The 12,864-nt window shown below is 46.4% G+C and overlaps 1 protein-coding gene across 10 annotated transcripts in view; it reads right to left on the bottom strand.

Annotated features, from left to right (window-relative positions):
* Positions 1-12,598, bottom strand: part of LOC106743884 (voltage-dependent L-type calcium channel subunit beta-2) — a 94,192-nt gene extending 81,594 nt beyond the window's left edge. For 3 of the 10 annotated variants that reach the window (XM_014618119.1, XM_014618122.1, XM_014618123.1), the window contains exons 1-2: positions 12,385-12,597; positions 8,958-9,672 (exon numbers count right to left, since the gene is read on the bottom strand). In XM_014618119.1, the coding sequence (XP_014473605.1) occupies positions 8,958-9,188 (231 nt within the window). In that variant the 5' untranslated portion in view covers positions 9,189-9,672; positions 12,385-12,597. Of the gene's footprint in view, positions 1-8,957; positions 9,673-12,384 lie in introns of all 10 variants that reach the window. The other 7 variants (XM_014618118.1, XM_014618125.1, XM_014618127.1 and 4 more) reach the window with 4 other exon arrangements.
* Between the last annotated feature and the right edge of the window lie 266 nt (positions 12,599-12,864).

The following is a 12,864-nucleotide window of genomic DNA, read 5'->3' as shown; positions in this document are numbered from 1 at the left end:
CTCATGGTCACGCGGAGGAGAGGGACGCGGGAAGCGGCACGATCGAAGACCGATATATACCCGCGCCGGGGTCCTGGCTTGGTCCTTATTGGCTATGCTCCAGCGATAGCTCATGTGCCACGTCGCAACTTAATATTACCGATCGCCGCTCGCCGTTTAACGAGATGCGGGACGTTCGGAATCGCGTTAATTCGCGACTCTCGAGTCCCGTGGCCGTCGTATTTATGCAAATATTGAAATTAAAGTTCGCGCATGCCGAAACCTGTTTTGTTTCTTCAATCAACAATCACGCGCGCGTTGCGTCTTTTTACACGGCGATACACCCGAGAAGTAGACATTGCCGCGTTACACGAATGCGTATCGCCGCAAAGACTCGGAGGATTAACATCGGATTTATTTATAAGAATGAATGTACGGCATAAAAGACACGTCGGGAGAATGGCAAGGACATCGCGATAAAACTTGTTGCGCCAAATTTATTTGGATGTTAACTATCCCCCGGTCCGCATCGTTCTCGTATTGGTCGTCGCGATCTTCGCTCGCGGGACACCACCGCGCCGGTTGAAACAAAATACGACACGAACGCACGACTGATCGCGGCCCGCGAGCAATAAGTATTTAATTACGGGAGGCATTAAGCTACAACGCATTAGACGAATTCCTCGGGGGGCCCAGAGAGAGAGAGATGGCCGAGGGGGAGGGGGTGTTGGTATATCCGCGATACAACGACGGCGGCCTATTAACAATAATTTCGACGACGAATAGATCCGGGAGACACGGTTAGTGGAATCTTTTCTTGGTGGAAGAAAACGCGAGAGAAGTGGAGGAGAAGGTAAGGAGGAAGGGAACGCCCGTGCAAACCCGTTTGGCCGTTAGCAGTTCTCCGACACTGAGGCAGTCTCGGTCCAGGAGGATCGAGACGTGCTCACGGGCAAAAGTCCAGCCCTTTTGCTCCTGCCGGCTTGTACACTGACCTATATTCGCTGGAACCGGGTCCGGAGACCTAGAGTGAGAGAGCCACAGAGACCCACTACCCTGAAGAATTCTCCGCGAGACGACGAGAGGCCCCGTCTCTACCTTGAGGTCTCCACAGGCTGCCCATCGAATCGCGCCGCCCGCCCGCCGATAGTTCCACGGGCAGAGCTGGCCGCTGTATTTTCGGCGCGACGTTTCACATGTTCGCTCCGTCGCACAATGTGTAAGTACACATTTCCTAACAAACGTGTGTACATCTCTTGAGCTTGGTTACTCTTTGCGGAATCATTTCAGATTACCGGCGATTTCTCTCATTAAGACGCGCGAATACAATAATCGCAAACACGGCCGGTGCACGGAGAGAAACACGTATGATATTTGGAACTGTAATGGTATAGTTCAAAAATTATAGTTGAAAGAAACCATTAATATAGTAGATGTTACTGTACATGGGTTATAATTACGGCATAGATAATGTATCGTCAACTTATGTAAATTTTTTACTATGAATTATAATGATTTAAATATAATTACATTAAAGTAGAAAATATATGGTGTTGTAATATAAAGTGACCATTTTAAATAGTCAATACAATCGTAATATAACAAATAATATTATATGTAACAACATTCTTAACACGTGTTGTATTATACATATGGTAATGATAATGAATGAAATAATGAAAGAATTAACTATTTGAAAGAAATAACCATATAAAAATGTATGTAACTATACTAATATTTAATTTGATTGATATTTGTAATTAGTAAATTACAAGTTATAAATATAAACTCGTTCTACCGCTTCTTGCGCACTCATTTGTTGATGTACTTTAATTTAATATTTTAATTATTTACTTTTTGTAATATTATAATTGTACCGTTGAAAAGTTATATAATTGCGGTGTTACATTATATACAGTTTATATATAGTTTATACATGAAACATTTATCAATTGAAGAATTGACATAGTACGTGAAGCAAGCTCACTCACAACTCCGAAGTCTCGGGTTCAAATCTCACCAAGTAAGGTGTGCTTTACAAATACGATTTAATATTAAATGGTTAATAAATAAAATTTCAGACAAAATATAATCATTCGCTAGTGCGTTAAGAACAACACAGTTAAAAATAAATAATAAATTTCTATTCAGAAATATGAATACATAGGATTCTTTTGTGGTAATTTGATTTTATAGTACGTTTTTTTCACTCTCATTTTAATTTATGGCAACTATAAAATATAGTTGCACGAATGCATAGCCATAGTTGTTATGACTATAAAAATCCGAAAAAGTCTATAAATTATAGTAAAATTATCTAGTAACAGCAAATATTCTTTTCTCTCGGTGTAATAATAAATTATATAATCATCTTCTCTCGACAAATATAATTTCAATTTATTCAGTTTTATTTTTCCTTTAAATATAACTTCAATTATACTCATAATTTCTTTTTTCGTTCTACCTTTCACCTTTTCTTGAAAGGAACACATCCATTATATTGATCATTCATTAATTGTTAACCGCTACTCTCGCTGTTACTTATGTTTTCATCACACCGAGTATGAGGAATAATCTGCAACGTCGTTGCAGTCTCACGTATTATCATCGCAAACGAACATAATTGACTAATCGAATCAGTCCAGCTGGAGAAATAAATGTAGACGGTATAATCCTTTAAAACCCCTGGCATGCAGTTCGTACATGTTTCGAGGCAGTGAAGTTATTATGGAAGTAATAGCTCGCCCTTTTTGCATGCAGATCGAAAGATATTAATTGCGTGCGGTAGCAATAACAACGCTCTACTTTCCAGTTGCACGTGCGCGCGCATTGCGGCAATTAGATGCTGATACTAACGCAACTTCACGTCACGCGTGATCCGTTGACCCGATTTGTTTATTACGATCTATTCAATCGAAACATCGATATTCTCAATCCGATAATTATATAATTCTTTTTTTCATCGTTATCTATATTCTCTCTCAAAAATCGAATTAGTGAAAATGTCGCTGATTAAGGTAATAAAATAGTATTGCACCGATAATCAGTAAGTATTCGTTAATTTTTAGCGGGAAAACTTCCATTTAGCTCTTCTGTCTTATAGCTTACTGATTTTAATCAGTGAAAAGTTCACTGCAAATCGCTATTACACGCCTTGTAGTAGAGATATATAAATATATGAAATATATATATATGTACATTCAACCATATGTTGTATTTGGCGTAGCTTGTATGGATTCAAGGGCCGGAGGTTTCAACTTTGATTTCCACCAGAATAAGGGTATTTTTCTCTTAAGTACGATATAAATTAAATGAATTATACATGATTAAAGGAGTAATTTAAGTAAAATCATTGACAACGCCTTAAGAATATGATTAAGATACGAAAGAAGTGCTAAATAATATCTCTTGTCACTGCTTCTGCAATTAAAGTTCCTCCATGGGAACGGTCGTTGCTGTTAACGGGCTTTCGCGGGGAAAATTTACCGATTTGCGGTGCTACACTCACAACTATGGTGACTATCGAACCACCGATGATTATCGACTGCAGTGATAACATACTGATTGCACTTTCGAGAGTACATACGCTCACAAATGTCCGACGTGATGATAGCCAGGCAACATTTCCGGGGGAAGGGCCCGAATTTCCATTTGCTACGGTGCAGCACGCAGGCCTGTAACCGGACGCACGCACGCAGACAGTAGCGCGCGACGCATCAGGAATTTTGGAAACGTACGGACACTCGGGCGTGCGTGCACGGTTACATGGCCGGTGGCGGCGGCCTGATTTTCCCGTGACGTTACGCGCCGTCCTCACTCTCTTTGCCGGCCGTGCGATTTTCACTTTCGAACGGCGTGTTTATCGATCCTTGCGCATTAAACCACGGTAACAGGCGGTCGCGGTAATTCGGGAAGAAAGGCTGCCAACCGGTCCAGCCGGTAAAGCAATGACGCTCGGTCGTCCGTTGGGTCCGCGCTGGTTCGCAGTCCCGTTTAAGTTCACGCACGTTTATCGTGCGTACGCGGCAGCTACATAGTTGCCAGCGTAATACGTGCCGGCCGGCATTTGCATAATTACAGACGTACGATTACGAAGCGTGCAAGATTCCTGAATGCGCAATCGCGCGCGCGCGCGGTGTAAGTGAAGGGTTTAACGATAAACGCGCGCGTGATGGATGCGAACACGCCCGTGCCGTTACCTAACGATATCGATTAAGGAGGCGCACGACTCTCTCGACCAGCGGATCGCGAAGAGCGGGAGGTGTTACTCCGCGTGCAGTTCGACAAGTCGGCGAGAGCGGCGGTAACATCTTAATAAAATGATCGAGACCGTGGCGCGGGCTCTGACAGCCCACCACCTCTCGTCGATAAGGTCTCTCTACGCGCGGGACGCGGGGTTATTTATGGACGTGTGAATGGAAATAGCGCGGCGATATTTTGATTACACCGGCGCGTTATTTCCGCGTGTAGAGCCCGCGATAAACGCGTAGGATTTTACGGTTCTTTGCGCGCCGAAATTTGATCGACGTCGAAGGTGATAAGATCGCGATAACGTCGAGTGACCGAAATATACTATATATATATATATATATATATATCGAGCAGAATAAATTCACGGATAAATTCACGTCTCTCATATATATCAGGTACGCGCTAATCTACTTGGCAACTCCGCTTTCGCAACATCACTACTTAACGAGGGTAACGCGAGCGAACGGCCGGGCATCTTAAGTCTGAGATCCGCGAGAAAAAATGCAGCAACATTAGAGCGGCCGAGAGAAATCAAATCGTCCCACATTCCCGAGCCGATCCCGACAAATCGAGCGACGTGAGGTGAGTGCTCGCGATCCGCACAAACAGACGTGCAATGGCATACGATCATGCCGGAGATATATATCAGCGTAATAGGTAACATCGGGCTCAACGTGGCGACTCGTCTCGAGGTCCATGAAGAAATCAGTTAACTTCCCAACGAGATACCGTTGCTCACGTGTGAAGAACGGCTCTGATATTCGCGTTCGTGTTAGCAGCGAATACGGCAATATCTCTTAATTCTCGCTGAAATAAAACTGAGACCGCATAATGACACGCGTGATATCTGTAATTCGTCCCGCGCAACCGGAAGATGCCCGCCGATAACTGAGACATCGTTCGCAATATTTACCGCTTTCTGCAAGGAGAAGAAGAGCGGGGGAGGGGAGGGGGTGAATCGCAATGCGGATTTATATAGCATTATGTTCGGGTAAACTAATATCGCGATCGGACGTAGTAGGGGGATGGCCCAGTTTCGCGATACACGTGCGTCATATTCGCTCGGTGAAAAAGCGTTCTCTCCGAGAGAGGGAGAGACATCCCCATTTTTTTTCCACCCTGTCATCCCCGTCGCGCGTCTCCCTCGGGCTACGCGCGTCCCTGTCCCTCTCATTAGCGAGTCTGACCCTCGAGAAGCGGGGGAGGGCGGCAGCGGTGAATTGCAGCGCAAATGAGAGAGACGCCGCAGACGCGGCACCGAAGTCGCCGCGGCATGAAAGATGCAAGAACGCTAAATGAAAAGCGCCGGCGCCGATTATGCCGAGGATGTCGCAGAGGGCCTAAAGCGGACGTCGTGATTAAAGAGGCCGATCCCTCATTCCCGAGTGGTACAACGCGTAGTCTCTCTCTCTCTCTCTCTCTCTCTCTCTCGCTGTACAATTTCGTCTCGTAACACGTTTGACCTCCTTCCGAGTTTAAGGGAAACTTCGCGCAGGGGTCTGGCTGCGCGCAGACAAGATTGGTTACGACTAAGTGGCCTACCAACTGTCGAACAGAGGAACGGCCAACTGGAAAGAATAGTGTAGTTTCCAAGTATCTCGTACTTTAGGCGGGATACACAGAGCCGCCGGTCCGGCTTAGATGGGCTTAACTTCTCCCGACCTGACCTGATATGTATTTATCCGCGAATTGCTCAGTGATATTTCTTCTTTGTACGGACAATATCTGTATTTTTCATCTACGGCTCATTAATTTCTTTGCCGCGGTACAAATGGCGTTACATGATATGAGAAATGGGAGCATTATTAATTTATTTGAGCGGCGGGGGGGCATTTAAATATTCCATCGCGAAAGAAATCGGGTCAATGAAAGGCGCGGATATAAATCGCGCATAAATCAATTGACGGGGGAGCCGAGTTAGCTAATGGAAAAAAAATTCTCCTTGAGAAATGTCAAAACAAACATTTTGTCCCGATTCCGGAGGCCCCCGCGAAACGCATATCTGGCGCGGAAATGTCGAGAAACGTGTATTTGCCGGCTATAAAAAGGCTTCGTAGAGTTCGAACATTCACCGTTGCTTCCCGTTAAACGTCATGGAACTGTGTATTCCTCAGGTAAAGCCTCCCGACCGTTGTTTCCGATCACGCTTTGGTAGTTTTTTCCATCCGTACATTCTTAACTTTTCAATGTTATCTCGCCCGTTACCTCGTGGCTTTGTTCCTCTGTGATCCCGCTCGTGTAGTACGCGTCTTCACAATTATAAAGGTTCCGCGCTGAAGGATTTTCTTGCGACCCTGAGGTCCCAACGATAAGTCCGAATTTTGCATACTTTATGTACTTTGAGTAGCGTTGCCTTCGTTAATCTTCGTTAATCTTTTCTATTGTAACGTTCTTTACGTGCCTTTAGATATCCGCGGATAAAGATGGATTTTCTATTTTGTTTATGTCCTTCGGCTAAAATACCTTGCACGGATTTGCCAAATACCGTGAGTTATGCTTGGATTTGGGAATTTCAGTGTTTATTTCTGCTCTCTGGTCGATACCGCTGGGGACATTCTTCTTTTTTTTTGGGCATCCTCCGACGCGAGGAATATTTATCGAAGTCTGATTCCTCAGCTCCAAAGAGTACGGTCTCTTTTTCACCTCTTGCAAGGTGATTTATTATTAACAATTTTTTCTTTAATCAAAATTTCTACACTTTGATCTGCATTGTTTTTCGGTAATTTGACCGAAACGTTTGCTTTGAAAGTTTGAAAGAGGATTCCTTCGCATTAGTTGATCCCTTCGTCCATTTAATTATGCACGTATATCTGCGCTTCAGGCTCTCATCGGCACAATTTTTCCGTGATTAATTTATTCATTAAGAGAAATATCGACGTTTCCGGTTTTCTGTTACGATACAATTGCTTGTGATAAAATGTATTTTTGTCCATCCTATACATTTGAAGAAAATTAAACAGTCTATATGAAATGTATTCGTTCAACTAAAAATAAGCAAAAAGTTGATTCGCGAGAGCAAATGTGAAATCAGCTCACGTGGGTAAGTTGTCCGCGAATCGTAGAGTTCCGGCTTGATGGCCCGTGCATAAAGCAATCTCGATCGAGACACGAGCATATAAAAGCTCACGATAGCGATATCAATGAGCACGTGTTTCTCTGCGACGAAGCGAATCATGGCGCGATTATATGGAATTCCAGAATTAATATACGTATGCGCGCACGTGATAGCGGCACCACGTTGACCGCGATAAATGGTTATTGTAGATCGTAACGACGATATTAATCAGAGGTCCGGTTAATTTGAATTTATTGTTTGATAAGAAAATACATGGAGCCGGGCTGAAGTAAAATCTCCGTGTACGCCGAGATACGAAGTCCCAGTGTACGAGATACGAGTGTTGATGGCGTATCCGGGCGAAGCGCAATATTGTGAAACACGGTGTGCGTGCAACATTACAAAACGACTGTCACGGTAGTCAATGTATCGACGGGAAGAGAGAAAAATCGCACCCTAACGGTGCGCATTCGTTCTGTGCCTCATACACATTGTCGCCTAACGGTCGGGTGAGATTTTTTCCCAATAAAAGGGGCCGCCGTAAAATCAGTCCTCCGACGCGAGTCGGCGCATCGAACGGCGCAGCGACGCTTTATTGCGCAACGTTGTGATAGATAATATGAACTGCTGGCTATGCGCAGGGTATGAAATTAATACGAAGCGTCTCGTGTTTCTATTTATACTAGATAATATTATTTCGCGTCGTATTTCCACGAATTCCTATGCGTGTATTTGTGCGTATGTCGCGAGGAGAGCGTTGCATATTAAGTGCATTATCACGCGACGAAATCGGCACACACAATGGAAATTATTTACGGTATAAATCTTCGATGGGTTTTGAAGCTCCCTCGCTGATAGTCCAAGTTCATAACTATTCCTCGTTCCCGGCGGCGCGTTTGAAAGACGGGCAACGCTATACAAATAGCTGTTCAAGTTTTAAACGGGCTTGCGGGAGCAAGTTTTTAATAGAAACGACTGCGCTTTCGCGTTGCCGCGAAATGCAGTTGCGAGATATAATACCGCGGAGAAAGAGCCCTCGCAAAAATATCCGCTATCACGTTGCGCAACGCTCTATTTGGCGGGCGACAGGATGTATTTCAAAGTTATAATTACCTCGAATTTTTTCGTATTGCTTATTTTTCAACGCTGATTATTATAAGGGGCGGGCATATCGCGATTTTGTCGCCGACGGATGGCGACGAAATAATATTTATAACATTTGACGTAGAGATATTGATTGTTTGAGAAACAAAACAATTCCGTTCATTGAATCGCACATCCGTTTGTTTATTCCATTTCAGAGGAGAAATTTGTTTCGACTTCGAGGAAATTTCATTAAATCCAAAGAAATCTTTTTCTCTGCGCGTATTTGCCAAGGAATATTGAAGTAATTAATGGAATAATTACTTGGATTAAGTAAATATTATTGCAATGTAGCACTTTTCCCTTTCAATGTGCTACATACAAGTAATATTGATTTAATCGAAGAAAAATAATCACTCCGATATTCCTCGGCGAATATTTACTTGGATCGCAGCCATTTCTTCCTTCGGTATAATTGCGCTACTTCGCAGGCGATCATCCGGCCAACGAAGGCCAATAATCCGTGGATTTTGGAGTTTACGCTTATTCGTAACAATCCATCCCCCCGAGAAAAGAAGCTGTCACTCACCGGGTTGTTCGTGAGCGCCGAGGTAGATGCAACGGTAGGATGATGATCGTACTCCGGATAATCGTCCCGGTAGTGCCTGTCGGTGACGTGTCCCTCTCTGATGTCCCTCCCGTCCCTGACGTCCCGGAGGTCTCTGAAATCCCTGAAGTCGCGGTTCCGAAGGTCACGGAGGTCTCGGGGTGTCTCGCAACGGCTCATGTGGTCCCGTTCATCTCGAGGCTGCCTCGACATCGCCGTCGGCTCCTCCTCCTCCGAGTCGGGCAGCAGCTGCTCGACTCCACCGCCACCTCCGCCACCTCCAGCACCACCTCCGCGTCGGGCGGGATGACGCCGGAGGTCACACCTCCATCCTACCTCCTCCCCCGCCCCACCGGCGATTTCGCCTCGGGGCAGCCGAGCCGTGTCTGGTGCCCTCACGACCGATCTGCCTCTAACCTCCTGCCCCCGCGGCCCCCCGGGGGGCTCCACCACATCACAATCAAAGGCTACCCCGCCCGGAGCTCTCACGACCCGACTCTTCCGCGTCCACCGCTCGTCCTCGACTTCGAGCTCTTCCTCGTTCTTGGACCGCTTGCGGTTCGCGGCTTGGCAGGTCCACGGATCGGCACCGTTAGTCTTGCAAGTACAGCGGGGAATGCCGCTGGCTTCACGTGCCGCTCAAGGCGAGGGTAGTGCACAGGTGGCTTCGGGGAGACGCGGCGCGGTTACCTGCAAACTGACGATAGAAACAGCCCGGGATCAGGGACTATGCTCGACCTTGCCTTTCCCTTTTTCTCTCTTTTTTTCTTTTCCGAAAGTGTCGCTTTTCATTTCTCTCGCGTGCGTCGCGAATTGGCGGGACGCTGTATCGGCCGACCGCGGAGCGTTAAATCCGGCGCGAGTAGAAAACGTGGAAACGTTCCGGTATAGCTGATAATTATTAATCCATTTGACCAATTGAGCAGCGTTTCGTAAACGCGATTTCGATACTTCGCGTCTGAGTCGAATACACGAACACGTGCAATTATAATGAGATCATTCATGTTTTTTCGATGATGGTGCAAATTGCATGCGCGCATTATTGATGCCAGCGCGGACTACACGTTCCCTGTTGACCACGACTTCCTTAGCCTCCGTACGTGCCGGTGCATAATTATTCACGACGAAATGGCATAACAAGGTGGGATAAAGCGTGCTTTTCGTTGTAACTATGTAGGCGCGATAGATTTTGCCGGGCGTGTAAAATTGCATGAAAATCCGGATTTAATGGTATCTCTACGCGCATTTCGACGGATAAGCCGCACTTTCTCCCTCTTATTTAGAATCCATTAGGGTGACACAAATAGCTGAGTAAAACCGAGGCCCGAGCAACATGGCGACTTCAACAAGGTTTCAATACGGCACCGGAATTGCACATCATCGTAGTATCGCAAGCGCAGTCAGTCATTTACTACATTCCTCTCTGCCCCCCTCTTCCTCTTCCTTTCTCTCGCCATTTGTGCAATTTTATGCCGGATAATACAACAGATAAATGCATATAAAAAGCCCGGAATCAAATATTAATTATAGGCGATGGATTTCTACGTTTTTTGCGATATTTCTCCAGAATTTCTTCAATATTCATAATTGTCATACGTTGAGTCTTTTCTCCTATTTAATGGGTGACTTACTGGACGTTACACGCCGTAATGATTTATCGGTTTTCGGTGTTGTTTGCAGACGCGAGAAGAGCCGGGTTCATACGATAATACGACGCGTTTATAATCCTCACTTATCGTAAATTCAATTTTGTCATTGTTATTGCGCACTGTATGGAAGATAACTCGATTTTATCAGATTGAACAATTTCGCGAACGCGACACGTGTTTTCTCTCTCTCTCTCTCTCTCTACCATATCGCACTATTACGCACTGCTCAACCGATTATCTGTGTTCGAAGTTTACTAAGAATTTTCTTTATATCATCTCCTCTATTTACACAGAGAGAGTCTCTGGTTGCTTTCCAGCAAGAGACGCGAGTTAGCACAAAACTTGTTATATCATCATTTGTCCTTATTTCGCGTTTGGTGAAGAAAAGGATAATAGATGACACAGCCAGACTTTGTATCGACTTACGTCTCTTTTCTTAGAAAGCAACCTCTGTTTACATCGCAGCTCGCGATGCCGTGATATCGCAAAGCTCTAAGCGAGAAAATATCACTCGTGGCCTCTTTATACTTATTCGAACGAAATATTCGCTCGTGTCGATGATATGATCGCGCGTTATCACGCCGATAGCTTAATCGCGCGCTTAAATGAAGATTGTTATTAGTGTCAATGAGTACCGAAGCAATGGCAATCCTCATGTAGCCAAGGATAACGCAATTTTAACAAGGACTTCCGCAAATCAGAAAGATATCGCGGCTGCCGATCGAAGAGGCGGCACTTTGTTGTCAATTTACGGAGAGGCGCATCCTTAGGAACAACGGCAGTTTCCTGGGCGAATATTAAAGCGGACGTTCTCATAAATTCCTCGTACTCGGCGGTGCGGCATTATCATCGCGACGATCGTTACAACGATAACGAGGTCGATCTGCGGCCGTCAAATCGTTCGTCGTTAATTAACGGCACTATCATCCGAAGGCGTTGTCCCTAGGCTATCGCTATACGCGAATGATTGATTTCTCGCCAAGGTCAATTCGCCGAACGCACACACGGTGCCAACAATTTTCTCGATAATCGCATCACTAACCGCTTAAATCAAGCTCGTTTCATCCCTCTTCACACGTTAAATTGCATTCTTCGCAGAGTAACAAGAGAAGAAGATTCAGAATTAGCGAATTAAATCGTCATTGCAGAAAATTAAGGGAGACGGAGGAAAAAGCAAACATCCGGGTACGCGCAAGCCGCTGCAACAAAACAGTAGGTCTTCGACGTCTTTCGGATGGCGAAAGTATCTGTTGAAAAGCGTGATATTACAAAGCAACGAGACAAGACGGATGATAACGAGCGATCGATTAATTCGGACGAGAGCGCGAGAAGCTGAATAGATGAGGATGCGTAAGATCCTGTCGTCGTCCGCGGTTCTTGAAATAGGGAGGGTGGCGACGAAAGCTCGCTTAAGGTGGGGTGAGATGAGGTTAGGTCACGCCGCAGACCGCGAATGTAGGGCTGTGGGTCGCGCCCGGTCGAGCTCAGCTGCGCCGCGACCCGAAGGGGTTGCGGCTTGCCTATGATCGGCGCGCTGTCTTCCGTCCGCTCTCCGCAGTTGTACGCTGCGGAAACGCGGTGTCGGTGGAAAAAGCGCCGGCAAATAATCAGACGGGACAACGGGACGGCTCACGCCTGGACCAATTCCGTAAGACGATTCCGTTCGCTCCGGCGGTGACCTTGCCGCCTCGTCCGATCGCACTCCCGACCCCCCTCCCCGTAATCCCGTACCCCGGTGGCGCAGCGTTGTCGAAACTTACGGGACTCTCTTTCCTGCCTGCAAGCCCGGGGGTCCCCCGACGTTCCCCGTGAGAGCACACCACTCGGAGCTGTCACTTTCGCGCGTGGACGTCGTTTCGACGCTCGCGATCGGGATCCGGAAACGGCGGACCCGCGAGAACCGAGCGATCCCACCGGACGCGACTCGCGAGCAGCCGGAATGAATTTCCGCGTGAAACGCTCGAGACCGACGCAGTGGACACTACGTCGAAACGACGGTAAAGCTTGGGTCGTGCTCGCGTCGACGGGCTGCTGCTAACACGGCTCGTATCACCTCGGTCACCCTCGGTAGCCTACGGTCGCTACTTGCCTCGGCTTGGTTCGCGCACTGTGACGTCACGCGAACAGACAGAAAACCCCGGTCTGGGGTATCGATCGCGTGCGCTGGCGCAGCCGAGGGTGCGTTTCGCGCCGCGACGTTAGATCGGAGACAGACGCGGGACACGTGGCTGAGGTCCGGC

This window comes from Dinoponera quadriceps, unplaced genomic scaffold (assembly GCF_001313825.1).
Source record: "Dinoponera quadriceps isolate SergipeBrazil2010 unplaced genomic scaffold, ASM131382v1 scaffold1070, whole genome shotgun sequence".
Classification (NCBI taxonomy): Eukaryota; Metazoa; Arthropoda; class Insecta; order Hymenoptera; family Formicidae; genus Dinoponera; species Dinoponera quadriceps.
Note: the sequence above shows the minus strand (reverse complement) of the source record. Positions and strands in the feature narration are given on the sequence as shown.